Source organism: Triticum aestivum, chromosome 1A (genome assembly GCF_018294505.1).
Source record: "Triticum aestivum cultivar Chinese Spring chromosome 1A, IWGSC CS RefSeq v2.1, whole genome shotgun sequence".
Taxonomy (NCBI): Eukaryota; Viridiplantae; Streptophyta; class Magnoliopsida; order Poales; family Poaceae; genus Triticum; species Triticum aestivum.
This window is the reverse complement of record NC_057794.1, coordinates 395989642-396006461: the sequence shown is the minus strand read 5'-3', so window position 1 is coordinate 396006461 and position 16820 is coordinate 395989642. Positions and strand designations below refer to the sequence as shown.

The window sequence follows — 16820 nt, the reverse complement described above, 5'->3', positions numbered from 1 at the left end:
TTGTTGCAATTTATTTATTTTTGCAAGAGGTCTCGTTGGATTTTTTTTGCAATAGATGTTTTGTTACATTTTTATTTTGCAACAGAGACCATGTTGCAGAAATTCACTACACGCCGGTGCCGGACATGAAAACTCACGGTGGACGCGGACAGCTAGCAGCAACACGTCGGCGTCGGACGTAGGAACTCATGGTGGACACGGACGCCGGTGCTCCCCCGGGACAACGGATACATCTTGAGCTCAGGCGCACCGCGACAGACGATGTTCATGGTGGAGGTGGGCGACAGCGGCCGCAGACGACCTCATCGGCGTGCTGCTGGCGGTCGGAGCAACATGAAGAAGCGTCGGCTTGACGGGAGCTCGGGAGGAGCACGAGTGCGACTGCTCTCAAGGGGATCCAGATCCAGATCCCGCAACACACTAGGACCTAATTTGGTTCCAAGGGGGGGTAACCCAAGGCTCTAATCCCCCACGAGGGGATTTCCATGGACGTAGGGGGTCCTCGACCCCCACCACGAGGATATCAGCATGTCAGTTTGTACAATAGAGGAGAGGGGAGAAGATCACGTCCCGAAAAAATGCTAGAAAAGCTTCAGGCGCTGGCCCAGTCTGTCACTGTCACCGCTGGCGCTGCCGGAGGAGTGGCGTGTGGAGGCGGTTCTCAAGCAAGGGGGCGGGGGTGTCGATTTCCAGTCATTGTACAGGGAAGCATGGATGCTCGAGGCAAAGGCCATTAGCTCTCGGTCGGAGGAGAGTCGCAAGCGAACGAGGCGAGGGTTTTCTCCCTAACTCGTCGACACCAAGAAATCTGACTCAAGGACAAGGCCGTGGCAAGGCCAGGGATCTCCTCCCCTCGCATCTACCCAATGGGTCTGTCTACTTCCCTAGGCCCAACTTAGCCCGTGGTTTACCCACCCGGGGAAAAGGCCGGGATCCTCTTGGGATCCCTTAGAACCAAATGAGGCCTAGTTGTTGCGGGGAAAGACCGCAACAACGATACCGTTGTAAAACCTAGCTATATGATTAAAATCGGATCCAACGGGCCACGGAGGCGGCGGACGCACGCATCGTTATCCGTGGGGTGATCCTAATAATTTCCCATTTGAGAATCCCTCGTATATTCTTTTTTCGAGGGGTGCATCATTTTTTTTCCTTTGAGAAAAAGAATCCCTGGGCCGGCCACAACAACTCTCGCGTCGTCCACCTGTAAGTATGGGCTAGAACCACCGGGCCTTCTTGGCCCACTCAACCCAACGGCGACACGCCCTAAATCCACGCCAACCCCTGGACCCACGGCTCAGCGTCTCTCGTCTCTGCACGCGCGGGTCGCTTGCACCGAGCCCTAGCCACTACTACAAGCAGCCGCCACCGCCTATCCCCCCCAGTCCCAGCCCCCGCTTCCATTCTAATCCGCCCCCTCCCGAGACGCCAAAGCCCCAAACCCCTTGCCCTCCCAAACCCTAACCCTAAAACCTCCGCCCTCCCGCCGCCGCCGCCGCCCGATTCCCCTCCCCAGCCTCCGCATCCCGCCTACGGCTTGAACGGTGAGGAATTCCCAGGCTCCTCTCGCGCGTCCGGGGCTCGATTCGGGCGGCTTCGTGCCTTCCCCGGGTGTTTTCGCGGCCATTTCCTAACCTTCTCGGGTCCTTGTTCAGATGTCGTCCGACGAGGAGGTCAGGGAGGAGAAGGAGCTCGACCTCTCCTCCAACGAGGTCGTCACCAAGTACAAGACCGCCGCCGAGATCATTAACAGTAATCTCGCCTCCCTAGACACTCGTTTGCTGTTTGTGCTGCTGTAGCGCGCGATGCGATTTTTAGTTATCGGGGCAGGCTGTCCCGGATTAGGGTGTGTATTGTTACCTGTTGCTGAATTTAGCTGTTTGGTCGGTAGCTCTGCAAGCTTTAAGGAGTGTCCATACAGCTCCCTGCAGAGGAATGATATTATTAACATGATTAGAGTCCTGATGTTCTGGTTGTAGTTTTATGACACTGGTAGTTTTTGTTTGCTCCATTTTGTTGGTGATGTTGTACTCTATATTCTGTTATGTTCACAGTTCGCCTTCATGTAATTTTAAAATTCAGTGTGCACGTCTTTTCTCTGTTTGCTCCGTTTTGTTGGTGATGTTGCACCCTGCTCTGTTATGTGCATGGTTTGCCTTCATGAAACATCCAAGATTCTGTGTGCACGTCTTTCTCTGTTTGCTCCATTTTGCTGGTGATATTGTATTCTACTTTGCTATGTTCACCTTTATGTAATTTCAAAATTCAGCGCACGCCTTTCTTTGTTTGCTCCATTTTGTTGGTGATGATGCACTCTACTCTGTAATGTTCACCTTCATGTAATTTCAAAATTCAGTGTGCAATTCATTCTTTGTTTGCTTTTGTTGTTGATGACTCACCCTACTCTGTTACGTTTTCACCTTCATGCAATTTTAAAATTCAGTGTGCACGTGCTGAGAAAGGCTGTAACTGTAGTGTGAGGTTCTCAGTGTCTCGGATTGGGCTGTTTTTGTGGGATGGGCCATGGCATGTGAATGCGCATTTATAATTGATATGTATGATGTCATTAGATATCTAATTCTTACTTGATATTCATTGTGGAACAGAGGCTCTGAAGTTGGTATTGTCGGAGTGCAAGCCGAAAGCCAAGATTGTTGACATTTGTGAGAAGGGTGACAATTTCATAACAGAGTAATGCATCTAGTTTTGTCTTTCATAACATATTCCTTGCTGTCTCCTTGCTGGATTCCTGATTACATGGTGTTTCCTGTTGATGGCAGGCAAACTGGGAATGTCTACAAGAACGTGAAGAGGAAGATTGAAAGGGGCATTGCTTTCCCGACATGTGTATCTGTGAACAACACCGTCTGTCATTTCTCCCCACTGGCAACTGACGATTCTGTACTCGAAGAAAATGACATGGTGAAGATGTATGTCTCCCTTTAACCTTTCTACCATGTGTTTATCTTATTATTTCACCACATGCCTTGATGATTCTGCTCTCATTTGACAGCGATATGGCTTGCCATATTGATGGTTTTATTGCTGTGGTGGCTCATACACATGTAATCAAAGCTGGGCCGGTTACTGGAAGAGCAGCTAATGTTCTTGCTGCTGCAAACACAGCAGCAGAAGTTGCAATGAGGCTTGTTAGACCTGGCAAGAAGGTACATTATGTATAGATTATCCCATTGGTTGCCTTTCACAAGTTATCTTCTTTTTCTTTCACTGCATGGTTGCTGAAATTTCTCTCTGAATAAGTAGTCTTCTCCTTTCTCTTTGTAATAGTCTATTGATATGCTGGTTTTATTAGTAATCCGCTCCTTATATTTTCTCCAGAATAAGGATGTCACTGAAGCAATTCAGAAAGTTGCTGCTGCTTATGATTGTAAAATTGTTGAAGGAGTTCTTAGCCATCAGCTGAAACAATTTGTCATCGATGGTAACAAAGTGGTACTTAGTGTTTCAAACGCGGACACAAAGGTGGATGATGCTGAATTTGAAGAAAATGAAGTGTATGCAATTGATATTGTCACCAGCACTGGCGAGGGAAAGGTGATAATAGATGTTCTTGGCATGATGATATTTTGGCTTGCATGTTTTATACTGTCCTTAATTACATTTATGTTGAAATGTAATTCACAGCCGAAGCTACTGGATGAGAAGCAGACCACTATTTACAAGAGAGCTGTAGACAAGAACTATCACTTGAAGATGAAGGCATCAAGGTTCATCTTCAGTGAGATTAGCCAGAAGTTCCCAATCATGCCATTCACTGCTAGGTGTGTGAATGCACATTAATTTTTTGTGACACCCATTATTTTAGTCTACTAACCTATGTTGTGAATTGTGGCAGGGCGCTGGAGGAGAAGCGTGCACGCTTAGGTTTGGTAGAATGCATGAATCATGAGCTGTTGCAGCCATACCCTGTTCTACATGAGAAGCAAGGTAGTTATGATAATCCACTGGACATATTTTAGAATTTGTCCTGTGACTTGTGTCAAGTCACTTGGGGTTGTAGATCTTTTGAACTGTCTGAATTGTTTGTGTTCATTTGTCATTTTTTGCTTATCTTATCTGATAGTAATTAGTCTCCCTTCCATGCTTGTTTTGGCTCTTAATTGCTGGTGTTTATGCAGGCGACCTGGTTGCCCACATCAAGTTCACCGTGTTGTTGATGCCAAATGGGTCTGACAAGATAACTTCACATCCACTACAGCAACTGGAGCCCTCAAAATCCATCGAGGGCGATGCTGAGATTAAGGCTTGGCTTGCTTTGGGCACAAAGTCAAAGAAGAAGGGTGGTGGCAAGAAAAAGAAAGGTTTGCTTGGTTGACATTGTATATGCTGCTCTGTTTGGTTGCTGATACATGAGTTATTTTCCTGATTGCTAGACTGGTTTACATCTGTCTCAAGTCCCTTGGAACTCACAGTGTTTTTTTAATCTTTTAATAGGCAAGAAAGGAGATGCTGCAGAAGTAGCAGAGCCCATGGAGGTTTCTAAGGACGCACCAAGCCAGGAATAATTCTCATTTTTTTTGAATTGCTTCCTTTACGTTTGTACCTGCTCTTTGCTGCATCTGATTGTGTTATATTACATTCAGCTGTGGGGATTTGAGTACCTTTTTTTGAAGTGTCTAATGAAAATGGTTGATCCTGGTGCACATCACATCAAAGTACAAGCCTGATAATTATGCATGGTGTGCCGAATGTTTACCTGTCAGTAATGCTTATAAATCCGGCGTAAGTTCCACTACTGTGTGATGTTTACCTGTGCTTTACCGTTTTGGGTGTGGCTGATTGGTGTTCACCTACGTTATTTGTTCTGGGCAATTGCTCACGAACGTTTTGGCTTTTATGTCTGTTCGAGGATTCTGGTGTTTCTCTATACAATCTTGCTATGGTTGAAGTTTCGTCGTTTTGTTGAATCCATGCTTTTCCCACTTAGTTTGATATTATTCAGCCATGAGGAGCACGGTATAAGACTTGAGGATTCATGCAATAAGTAAAAAACGAATTCATGTAAAAGGTGAGAAAGGATAGATGTGGCGGCTATCAATCAATTTAGTCTTATTTGGTTGTCAGGGGTACAGCACTTAGGTAAACAAGCAGCGGGTGAGAATTTTTCTGTCATTTGGGAAACCAGGTTCATGAGAAAAAATCAATGTTTTAAATAGCGGGCTATGGCATTTAGCGGCGATCCTTAAAAACAGCTATAGCGGCAAATTGTATATGAATTTGCACCCGGTCAAACAAAATTCATAAAAAAATTAGAAAAATTCAGAAAATTCCAAAAGAAATTAGGGTGGTAGACAATTTGATGCGTGAGGTACACTTCAATTTTCAAAACATTTGGACTTCTGTGCAGTTTTCAGCAAAAAAGACAAATCAGATTAGAACAGTATATGAACAGTACACATTTTTACAGACCTCTGATTTGTCCTTTTTGCTGAGAGCTGCACAGAAGTCCAAATATTTTAAAAATTAGAGCGTACCTCACGCATCAAATTGTCTACCATCCTAATTTTTTTTGAAATTTTTTGGATCTTTTTAGTATTTATTTTGATTTTTTTTGGTGAGCGCAGGTGCAAATGAGCTCGGGCTCAGATTCGAATTTTCAGGCTATAGCCGGCTATTTAAAACTATGGAAAAAAAAAGAAAAGCCAGGAACTGGGAGAGCTCGTCCTGAATGCCTGCTTCGGCACCTCCGATGGAATGGCACAGCCTTGCTGAAGCGCAGGGAAGACATAAGCAGACAAACCTATTGTAAGAGCATCTCTAGTAGATATCTTAAAAGTCAACCCTTAAAAACACGTTTAAAGGTCCCTTTAAACCGTTTTCACGGTGTAAAACTGGGCCGAAAAGAACAGATATCGTATTACAAACTGTATCTTGAACGATACAACAAGCGGCGACCTCTCATCCGTGCTCCGCCTCGTCCGAGCACCCTCCTACCAGCGCCCCTTCTCCGGCTCCGCCCCGCCTGGATTCGGGCTGCCGACGGCTTGGTCCACCCCGCTCATGGCCGGCTCGCCTTGGGGGTGAAGGTCGAGCTGGCCACAGTTTGGAACGGCAGCGACCTTTTCCGATGTGCGGCGACAGATTCCGATGAGTTTTGGGTTGATTTCGGCCAGTTTCGCGGCGGCACATCTGCTTTAATGAGATTTGACCGTTTGCGGGTTGAATTGTATATTGCCTTTCAAATTGTACATATGAGGTTCTCGCGGATGAATTCTCGGTGCCCCTTAAAAATTTGAACGGTCGATCGAACTTTACGGGATTTGTTACGGACCATTTTTTCGATCGAAACTGTAAATGTGTTACTTTTTACGGGTTTGACCGCTTTTAAGGGGACTTCTAGAGATGCTCTAAATTACAAGTGAAATCGCTGGTGGCTGCCGACAAAAAGTCGTCACATGAAGAAGCGGAGGAGTCGGACATGTAGTTCGAGAAATTGGTTTCATCGCATGGCGGCGGATAGCTATAGGCACATGGTGCCTCAAAATGAATGAACGGATACAATGGTACCGAAAAGATAAAGGCGGAGCCAACTCACGTGGAAGGGGAGGTGGAGCAAGCCAAGGATGAGGATGATGATTTCTCGCCTGATGTCTCGAGTCATGGAAATCTTCCCCGGCAAATGGCGTGGCGGGGAAACCCTGTCAGGATGGTCTCCAAATGACCTTGCAAATTTCCCCAGGTTAATGAACCACCGAGGGTTTTTCGCCCAGAAAAATGGCCCAGAGAATCTCTAGCTACCAAACGAGCCCTTACAACACCGCAAATCTTTATCCAATAACATGGTATTGGATCAGACGAACAGTGACACAAGGAGAGGACGCCCCCAACAACGAATAGGAAGTTAATCTGTTCCGTCCCTATGCACAAACTTCATCAAAACAACAACGAATAGAAAGTTATTTGTTCCGTCCCTATGCACAAACTTCATCACAGTTCAGAGTAATAACACAAGAGAATCAGTTACATTGATGAAATCAGATTCGTGCCAAGTTAAATTAAACGTAGATGCCTCGTTTCATTTTGAAAAGGGAGAAGGGGCGACGGGCACGGTTATCCATGACAAGATGGGCAATTTCCCTGCATGTGCATGTTTTTATGTTCCATACTCGTCATCGGCCTATGTTCCATACTCGTCATCGGCCTCGATGATGGAAGCAAGATGGGCAATTTCCCTGCATGTGCATGTTTTTATGTTCCATACTCGTCATCGGCCTATGTTCCATACTCGTCATCGGCCTCGATGATGGAAGCACTGGCAATGAAAAAAGGCGAACTGGTGGCATCCTTTGGCTATCACCAAATCGTCGCTGAATCTGATTGTTTGCAGGTGATTGAAGTTGTTTGCAGGTGATTGAAGCTTGCAAAGGAGGACAAACGTGGTGGAATGAATAAGCTACAGTTTATGCTGATTGTATTGATCTAGTGACGGAAATAGGAATAGTTCAATACTCTCACTGTCTCTGGGAGGCCAATGGTATTCCACATGAGTTAGCGAAACATAGTTACGAGAATCATTTATCTTGTAATTGCGTAGATGATCCCCCGTCTTTTCTTACTATATATCCAGTGAACGATGTAAGTGTGCTTATTTGATTAATAAAGCCATGATGGCATTCACTCAAAAACAAAAAAAGATCAATAGTACAACAATCAATCAATCATGTAAACAAATTATTATGGACTTGCCTTCCATCAGCATATCTATATCAACCAAAAATCGATAGTAATTTAGTACTACCTCTGTGTCAGTACGGAGGTAATACTTGTTCGCCTTTCAGTGGGCTAGGAAAATACTCCCTTTCACCAGCACAAGTGTGCGATCGAAAGCACAAGTATGGATATGGAATGGCTCCGTTTCCCTTTCACCTCTCCTAGCAAAAACTTTGTTCTACTACTGTATCTAAGATGCAAAATACCCATCAAAAAATAACAGTAACGATACTAGAAGATTGTTCTGGATTGCCCCGATGATCCTCAGCTGTAGCGAAGGGAAATGTCCTCTGTAACTTGCGGTACCTCATGCCTCGAGGAGCATCAATTATCCAGATTTCTTCCTTTTCTGGGCCTGCAAAGTCAAAATGCATTCATGCTTATCTATTTGTACAATGCACACAAGTATATGTCTTATCACGCAACACATATGCTAAACTACCTTGTAAAAGAAACTAAACATAATTCTAAGATGGATTTCTTTGTTCACTAACCGCAAAAAAAATGAATATTAAATTTAACTAATACAGTGGAAAATGAAGAAGAACCAAAGCAAGTACCTCTTGAAGTTTTCGGAATACCGATGCTTCCAAATCGCTGAACCCGGTTCCATCAATGTTGCTTGTCCTCGGTTCAGGTGTTTGAGTTGACCTTGCCGGTAGCCCTCCCGATTCTTGAACAGAAGCAACAATCAATGGGACAGGGAAAACATTGTACACAGAATGGTTCTTCAGTGCAGTTTGCTGTAAAAAGTCAACAAGTGTTGGTTAGCCGCACAACAAAAACATATAATCAATTCCGACAGATAGTACAGCTTGGCAAAGATCCACGCGGTGATATGATATGGAAATGGAACAAATGGCATCAATATTGATTATTGAACCATAAACAGAGACAGATAGACGCCATGCATGATAAAACATAGGCATGCGATTGCTTGCAAACTCCTATCTTGTGGTCGATCTGAACTGAGCTCAACTTTATGTGCTAGTTCAAGATCTACCAAGACTTTTAATAAAGGTAGAAAAATTCTCCAGGACAAAAAAAAACAGTAGATAAATGAAACTTACTGCCGCCTCCTTGGAAGCCATGACAACAATTGCTGAACCCTTGCTCTTTGATTTCCTAGTCTTGATCACAATGTCTTCAACCGTGCCGAATTGCTTAAATATCTCATCAAGCTTTGCTGCAGTGTAGTAATCTGCACCCCCTTCCCAAGAAACCTTCAAGATCTTACCCTTGTCCGTTTTTGGTCCGTTCTCTGGAGTTGCACCCTTCTTATCTCCATGTGCCTAAAAGGAGAAGTAATCAAGTTGTGGTCAGTAGTAGTACCAACATAAAAGATACATATCAACAGATCTCTTGCATAACCTTAAGATTTTACTTTGAAGGTAAGTACTGTTCATGCATTTCTGGGGAATATTACTCTGTTTGTAGGTTAACACTTCTAAAAAAATCATCACCCGCAGTACGAAATTATATACTCTATTACTCTGTTTGAAGGTTATTATCCTCAATGCTACATGCAGTCAGTTACATATTGTTCCACCTTCCTCTGCAAGGTTACAAGTGCAAACCCTGTCCCTCTTCAGTAATACTAATTCAGAAGTATGCGTTTTAGGGGCATCATTTTGGCTTTTATTTACACCTAACGTCTAAAGTCTAAAGCTCAACTTCGGGGCAATTGATTACAAAACCATGATGAGGCAGAATACTAATACAGAAGTACGCTAGCTGGATGAGATCTTTAAGCAATTCGGCATGGTTCAAGTACGCTAGCAAGAGGCAGGCAGCAATTATAGGTGAAACAAGAGCACAGCGCTATCAATCCTACACGAAGAACGAATGAATTGAATAGATTCAAACAACACTGAGACATTACCGGAGTCGAAGCAGAGCCAGAGACGCCTGACTTCTTGGCAGCGAAGAACTCGTCGAGTTCGCGCTTGACGTCGGCAGCCTTCCGCTTATCCTCTCGCCTGGCCAGCTCGACGGGGTCGACGGCGGGGCCTCCGCCGGCGGCGAAGGCGCGCTCGCGCTCCTCTAGGTCGGACACGGCCTTCCGCCGCTTGACCCCGGTGGCCGCGGCGCGGGCTGCGGCCTCGCGGCGGCCACGGAGGCGGACGTCAAACTGACGGCGGAGGGACTCGTCCCGGAGGAACTTGTATGAGCTGGCGAGGCTCTGGAAGTCAGCGGTGGCGTTGGGGTCGTCGGGGCGCTTGTCGGGGTGCCGGAGCCGCGACTGCGTCCGGTAGGCCTTCTCGATCTGCTCGACGCTCAGCGCCGCGCCTTCCTCGCCGGACGGCAGGCAGAGCACCTCGTAGTGGTCGACGTCGTCCCCCTCCTGCCCCATCGCCGCCATCGCGGGACTGGCCGCGATTCGGCGAAACAAGGAGCGCCCGTCAGATGCGGGAGCGTGCGACTACGAGGCGCTGCTCGGGTAATTAGGGAAGGCGGTGCACACTAGCCGAGGGTGGGCGGCCGCGGTCGAGGCTCCTTCGGCGGTGCGGGGATGCCGGCGAGACAAGGGCGGCGCGGCAAGGCGAGCCAAACCCCAGAACAGAGGAGGGCTAACCCTAGAACGCGGGAGAGACCTGAGCGGGGCGACCGGGTGAAGAAACCGCGAAGTGTCGCCGGGGGCGGCGCCGGTGCCGGGTGGGGGGAACGGGGGAGCAAGGATGCGAGGGCGGCGGCGGCGGAGACCCTCGGCGGCTGGAGGCGGGGAGGCGGTGGGGAACGAGAGGCGGTGCGTCAGGCTCAGCCTGACGCCTGAAATATGAAGACGTCTGAAAGTGTTCAGATTTCAGAGTTCAGAAGCTACCTGCAAGTGTTCAAAAATTCAGAACGTTCCGAACAGAGCGAGGATAGCAAAGCAGAGGTAGAGCGAGAGCTTGCAAGATGTGATACTGAGAGCATCTCCACCCGCGCTTCCAAGAAGGCCCTCCAGCCGATTTTTCGGCCGCCGTCGTTAAAAAATCGGCCCAGTCATGTTCTCAAGGACCCAGTTTTCGCCGGCTCGGGTCGAAATTGACACTGGCGGACCCAACCCGAACCCGGCGCGTTGGGGGTCGCTCGGGGACGCCGGTCGAATCATTTTTGGCGCGAAGAGCCGCGGGCCAGCCGCGTCAGCGACTCCACTCTCTTCTCGCCGCTTCGTCGTCCTCATCGCCTCGTTTCCCGCGGCGAATCAATGCCAAAGTTGCGCGCTGCGCGCGCTGCCGCGCCGATCAGCCTTCATTGATGCCTCACGGGCGGCGCAGTGAAGGCCGGGCGACGCGCATCCCCTCGGCCGCCACGCCATCAAGCCACGCGTAACGCGCCGGCCAAGCCTACCACGCGGCGCCTCCGCCTATATAAGCCGACCACCAGCGCGCCGGAGGCACAGACAGACACTACACCGCCGACGCGCCCATTTCTCCCCCTTCCTCCTCTCGCCGTCTCCAGTCCAAAAGAATGGCCGAGCGCTTTTCAGGCGACGGCGCGGCGGTGAATGGCTTCGGGCGCCTGTTGGAAATATGCCCTAGAGGCAATAATAAATTAGTTATTATTATATTATATTTCATTGTTCATGATAATCGTTTATTATCCATGCTAGAATTATATTAACAGGAAACTCAGATACATGTGTGGATACATAGACAACACCATGTCCCTAGTAAGCTTCTAATTGACTAGCTCGTTGATCAATAGATGGTTACAGTTTCCTGACCATGGACATTGGATGTCGTTGATAACGGGATCACATCATTAGGAGAATGATGTGATGGACAAGACCCAATCCTAAGCCTAGCACAAAGATCGTGTAGTTCGTATGCTAAAGCTTTTCTAATGTCAAGTATCTTTTCCTTAGACCATGAGATTGTGCAACTCCTGGATACCGTAGGAGTGTTTTGGGTGTACCAAACGTCACAACGTAACTGGGTGGCTATAAAGGTTCACTACAGGTATCTCCGAAAGTGTGTGTTGGGTTGGCACGAATCGAGACTGGGATTTGTCACTCCGTGTAAACGGAGAGGTATCTCTGGGCCCACTCGGTAGGACATCATCATAATATGCACAATGTGATCAAGGAGTTGATCACGGGATGATGTGTTACAGAACGAGTAAAGAGATTTGCCAGTAACGAGATTGAACAAGGTATCGGGATACCGACGATCGAATCTCGGGCAAGTATCGTACCGATAGACAAAGAAAATTGTATACGAGATTGATTGAATCCTTGACATCGTGGTTCATCCGATGAGATTATCGTGGGGCATGTGGGAGCCAACATGGGTATCCAGATCCCGCTGTTGGTTATTGACCAGAGAGTTGTCTCGGTCATGTCTGCATGACTCCCGAGCCCGTAGGGTCTACACACTTAAGGTTCGATGACGCTAGGGTTATAGGGAATATATGTACGTGGTTACCGAATGTTGTTCGGAGTCCCGGATGAGATCCCGGACGTCACGAGGAGTTCCGAAATGGTCCGGAGGTAAAGATTTATATATGGAAAGTCATCATACGGTCACCGGAATAATTCGGGGGTTACCGGTATTGTACCGGGACCACCGGAGGGGTTCCGGGGGTCCACCGGGAGGGTCCACCTGCCCCGGAGGGCCCTATGGGCTGTGTGTGGAGAGGGACCAGCCCCTTAGTGGGCTGGGCGCCTCCCCCTTAGGGCCCATGCGCCTAGGGTTTGGGGGAACCCTAAAGGGGGGGCGCCCCCCTTGCCTTGGGGGGCAAGGCAACCCCCCTGGCCGCCGCCCCCTCCTCGGATTGGATCTGAGGGGGCCGGCCCCTCTCTCCCTTGCCCCTATATATATGTGGAGGGTGGGAGGGCAGCCACACACAAGTTTTGGCGCAACCCTCCCCCTCTCCCAAGTCCTCCTCTTCTCCCGCGGTGCTTGACGAAGCCCTGCAGGATTGCCACGCTCCTCCTTCACCACCATGCCGTCGTGCTGCTGCTGGATGGAGTCTTCCCCAACTTCTCTTTCTCCCCTTGCTGGATCAAGGCGTAGGAGACATCACTGGGTTGCATGTGTGTTGAACGCGGAGGCGCCGTGGTTCGGCGCTTAGATCGGAATCAACCGCGATCTGAATCGCTACGAGTACGACTCCTTCATCCGCATTCTTGCAACGCTTCCGGTTAGCGATCTACAAGGGTATGTAGATGCACTCTCCTTTCCCTAGTTGCTAGATTACTCCATAGATTTATCTTGGTGATGCGTAAAAAAATTTAAATTTATGCTACGACCCCCAACAGTGGCATCATGAGTTAGGTCTATGCATAGTTTCTATGCACGAGTAGAACACAAAGTAGTTGCGGGCGTCGATATTGTCAATTATCTTGCCGTTACTAGTCTTATCTTGATTCGGCGGCATTGTGGGATGAAGCGGCCCGGACCGACCTTACACGTACGCTTACGTGAGACTGGTTCCATCGACTGACATGCACTAGTTGCATAAGGTGGCTGGCGGGTGTCTGTCTCTCCCACTTTAATCGGATCGGATTCGATGAACAGGGTCCTTATGAAGGGTAAATAGAAATTGGCAATTCACGTTGTGGTCTTGGCGTAGGTAAGAAACGTTCTTGCTAGAAACCTATAGCAGCCACGTAAAAACTTGCAACAACAATTAGAGGACGTCTAACTTGTTTTTGCAGCAAGTGTTTTGTGATGTGATATGGACAAAGGATGTGATGTATGAGATGATCATGTTCTTGTAATAGGAATCACGACTTGCATGTCGATGAGTATACAACCGGCAGGAGCCATAGGAGTTGTCTTTATTTATTTATGACCTGCGTGTCAACATAAACATCATGTAATTACTTTACTTTATTGCTAAAGCGTTAGCCATAGTAGTAGAAGTAATAGATGACGAGACAACTTCAAGAAGACACGATGATGGAGATCATGATGATGGAGATCATGGTGTCATGCCGGTGACAACGATGATCATGGAGCCCCGAAGATGGAGATCAAATGGAGCAAAATGATATTGGCCATATCATGTCACTATTTGATTGCATGTGATGTTTATCATGTTTTACATATTAGAACGACGATAGCTTAAATAAGATGATCCCTCACTAAAATTTCAAGATAAGTGTTCCCCCTAACTGTGCACCGTTGCGAAGGTTCGTTGTTTCGAAGCACCACGTGATGATCAGGTGTGATAGATTCTAACGTTCGAATACAACGGGTGTTGACGAGCCTAGCATGTACAGATATGGCCTCGGAACACATGCAATACACTTAGATTGACTTAACGAGCCTAGCATGTACAGATATGGCCTCGGAACACGGAAGACCGAAAGGCCGAACATGAGTCATATAGAAGATACGATCAACATGAGATGTTCACCATTGATGACTAGTCCGTCTCACGTGATGATCGGACACGGCCTAGTCGATTCGGATCATGTTTCACTTAGATGACTAGAGGGATGTCTATCTGAGTGGGAGTTCATTAAATAATGTGATTAGATGAACTCAATTATCATGAACATAGTCTAAATTGTCTTTGCAAATATGTTGTAGATGAATAGCTCACGTTGTAGCTTCCTGTTTCAATAAGTTCCTAGAGAAAGATTAAGTTGAAAGATATTGTAAGCAATGATGCAGACTAGGTCCGTAGTCCGAGGAGTGTCCTCACTGCTACACAGAAGGCTTACGTCTTTGGTGCACCGCTCGATGTGCAAACCCCTACAACGTCGTCTGTGGATGTTGTGAACACCTGACAGACACATCCTGATGACTACTTGATAGTTTAGTGCATCATACTTTACGGCTTAGAATCGGGATTCCAATGACGTTTTGAACGCCGTAGAACATATGAGATGTTCCAAGAGCTGAAATTGGGATTTCAGGCTCATGCCCGTATTGAGAGGTGTGAGACCTCCGACAAGTTCTTTTGCCAACAAGATGGAGGAGAATAGCTCAGCTAATGAGCATGTGCTCAGAATGTCTGGGTGCTACAATCACTTAAATTAAGTGGGAGTTAAACTTCCAGATAAGATAGTGATTGATAGAGTTCTCTAGCCACTATCACTAAGCTACTAGATCTTCGTGATGAACTATGACATGCAAGGGATGGAGTTGATCCCGGAGCTGTTTGCGGTACTTAAGACCGCAAAAGGTAGAAATCAAAGAAGGAGCATCAAGTGTTGATGGTTTAACAAGACCACTGGTTTCAAGAAGGGCAAGGGTTAGAAGGGAAACTTCATGGATGGCAAACCAGTTGCCGCTCCAGTGAAGGAACCCAAGGTTGAACCCAAACCCGAGACTGAGTGCTTCTATTGTAAGGGGAACGGTCACTGGTAGCGGAATTACCCCAAATGCATGGTAGATAAGAAGGCTGGCAACTTCAACAAAGTATATACGTGTTATTAATGTGTACCTCACTAGTACTCCTGGTAGCACCTGGGTATTGGATACCGGTCCAGTTGCTATTATTGGTGACTTGAAGCAAAAGCTACGGACTAAACGGAGACTCGCTAAGGGAAAGGTGACGATGTGTGTTGGAAGTGTTTTCAAAGTTGATAAGATCACCATCGCACGCTCCATCTGCCTTCGGGATTAGTATTGAACCTAGATAAATGTTATCAGGTGTCTACGTTGAGCATGAATATGATTAGATCATGTTCATTGCAATACGGTTATTCATTTAAATTAGAGAATAATAGTTATTCTGTTTACATGAATGATACCTTTCATGGTCATGCACCCTATGTGAATGGTGTTGGGGAACGTAGCAGAAATTCAAAATTTTCCTACGTGTCACCAAGATCTATCTATGGAGAGACCAGCAACGAGTAGAAAGAGAGTGCATCTACATACCCTTGTAGATCGCTAAGCGGAAGCGTTCAAGTGAACGGGGTTGATGGAGTCGTACTCGTCGTGATTCAAATCACCGATGATCAAGTGCCGAACGCACGGCACCTCCGCGTTCAACACACGTACAGCCCGGTGACGTCTCCCACGCCTTGATCCAGCAAGGAGAGAGGGAGAGGTTGAGGAAGACTCCATCCAGCAGCAGCACAACGGCGTGGTGGTGGTGGAGGAGCGTGGCAATCCCGCAGGGCTTCGCCAAGCACCATGGGAGAGGAGGAGGAGGAGAGGCAGGGCTGCACCAACGAGAGGAGAAGTTCTCATATATTATGGGCAGCCCCAGGCCTCTATTTATATAGGGGAGAAGGGGGCTGCGCCCCCTTTAGGGTTTCCCACCCCAAGGGGTGCGGCCAGCCCTAGATGGGACTTGGGGAGGCGGCCAAGAGGGGGAGAGAGGGGAGGCGCACACTAGGTGGGCCTTAAGGCCCATCTGGACTAGGGTTTGCCCCCTCCCACTCTCCCTTGCGCCTTGGCCCCTTGTGGGGGGCGCACCAGCCCACCTAGGGGCTGGTCCCCTCCCACACATGGCCCACACAGCCTTCTGGGGCAGGTGGCCCCACTTGGTGGACCCCCGGGACCCTCCCGGTGGTCCCGGTACATTACCGATATCGCCCGAAACTTTTTCGGTGACCAAAACAAGACTTCCCATATATAAATCTTTACCTCCGGACCATTCCGGAACTCCTCGTGACGTCCGGGATCTTATCCGGGACTCCGAACAACATTCGGTTACCACATACAAGCTTCCTTTATAACCCTAGCGTCATCGAACCTTAAGTGTGTAGACCCTACGGGTTCGGGAGACATGTAGACATGACCGAGACGTTCTCCGGTCAATAACCAACAGCGGGATCTGGATACCCATGATGGCTCCCACATGTTCCACGATGATCTCATCGGATGAACCACGATGTCAAGGACTTAATCAATCCCGTATTCAATTCCCTTTGTCTATCGGTATGTTACTTGCCCGAGATTCGATCGTCGGTATCCAATACCTTGTTCAATCTCGTTACCGGCAAGTCACTTTACTCGTTCCGTAACACATCATCCCGTGATCAACTCCTTGGTCACATTGCGCATATGATGATGTCCTACCGAGTGGGCCCAGAGATACCTCTCCGTTTACACGGAGTGACAAATCCCAGTCTCGATCCGCATAAAACAATAGATACTTTCGGAGATACCTGTAGTGCACCTTTATAGTCACCCAGT

General features: G+C 47.7%; 2 protein-coding genes across 2 annotated transcripts; one reads left to right on the top strand and one right to left on the bottom strand.

Moving 5' to 3' along the window:
- Positions 1 to 1377: 1377 nt before the first annotated feature.
- Positions 1378 to 4756, top strand: LOC123052708 (ERBB-3 BINDING PROTEIN 1). Its single transcript, XM_044476031.1, has 10 exons — positions 1378 to 1544; positions 1656 to 1752; positions 2607 to 2691; positions 2781 to 2930; positions 3014 to 3167; positions 3340 to 3555; positions 3646 to 3782; positions 3857 to 3948; positions 4140 to 4322; positions 4456 to 4756. The coding sequence occupies exons 2-10, from the start codon at positions 1656 to 1658 to the stop codon at positions 4524 to 4526; spliced, it is 1185 nt and encodes a 394-aa protein (XP_044331966.1). The 5' UTR covers positions 1378 to 1544; the 3' UTR covers positions 4527 to 4756.
- Positions 4757 to 7678: 2922 nt separating this feature from the next.
- On the bottom strand, positions 7679 to 10534 carry LOC123052701 (pre-mRNA-splicing factor cwf23). Its single transcript, XM_044476019.1, has 4 exons — positions 9614 to 10534; positions 8802 to 9023; positions 8292 to 8474; positions 7679 to 8086 (listed from the first exon to the last, which is right to left on the bottom strand). Exons 1-4 carry the CDS (start codon positions 10091 to 10093, stop codon positions 8060 to 8062), a joined length of 912 nt encoding a protein of 303 aa, XP_044331954.1. The 5' UTR covers positions 10094 to 10534; the 3' UTR covers positions 7679 to 8059.
- Positions 10535 to 16820: the final 6286 nt, after the last annotated feature.

Bases quoted from the DNA above. Each gene is read 5' to 3' on its own strand.
- LOC123052701 (XM_044476019.1), bottom strand. From the start codon at position 10,093: ATGGCGGCGATGGGGCAGGAGGGGGACGACGTCGACCACTACGAGGTG. The intron at 9,024-9,613 runs GTAATGTCTCAG...TTCTCCTTTTAG, and splicing joins CTGGCTCTGCTTCGACTCCG to GCACATGGAGATAAGAAGGG. The intron at 8,475-8,801 runs GTAAGTTTCATT...GACTTTTTACAG, and splicing joins TGGCTTCCAAGGAGGCGGCA to CAAACTGCACTGAAGAACCA.
- LOC123052708 (XM_044476031.1), top strand. From the start codon at position 1,656: ATGTCGTCCGACGAGGAGGTCAGGGAGGAGAAGGAGCTCGACCTCTCC. The intron at 2,931-3,013 runs GTATGTCTCCCT...CTCATTTGACAG, and splicing joins GAAAATGACATGGTGAAGAT to CGATATGGCTTGCCATATTG. The intron at 4,323-4,455 runs GTTTGCTTGGTT...ATCTTTTAATAG, and splicing joins TGGTGGCAAGAAAAAGAAAG to GCAAGAAAGGAGATGCTGCA.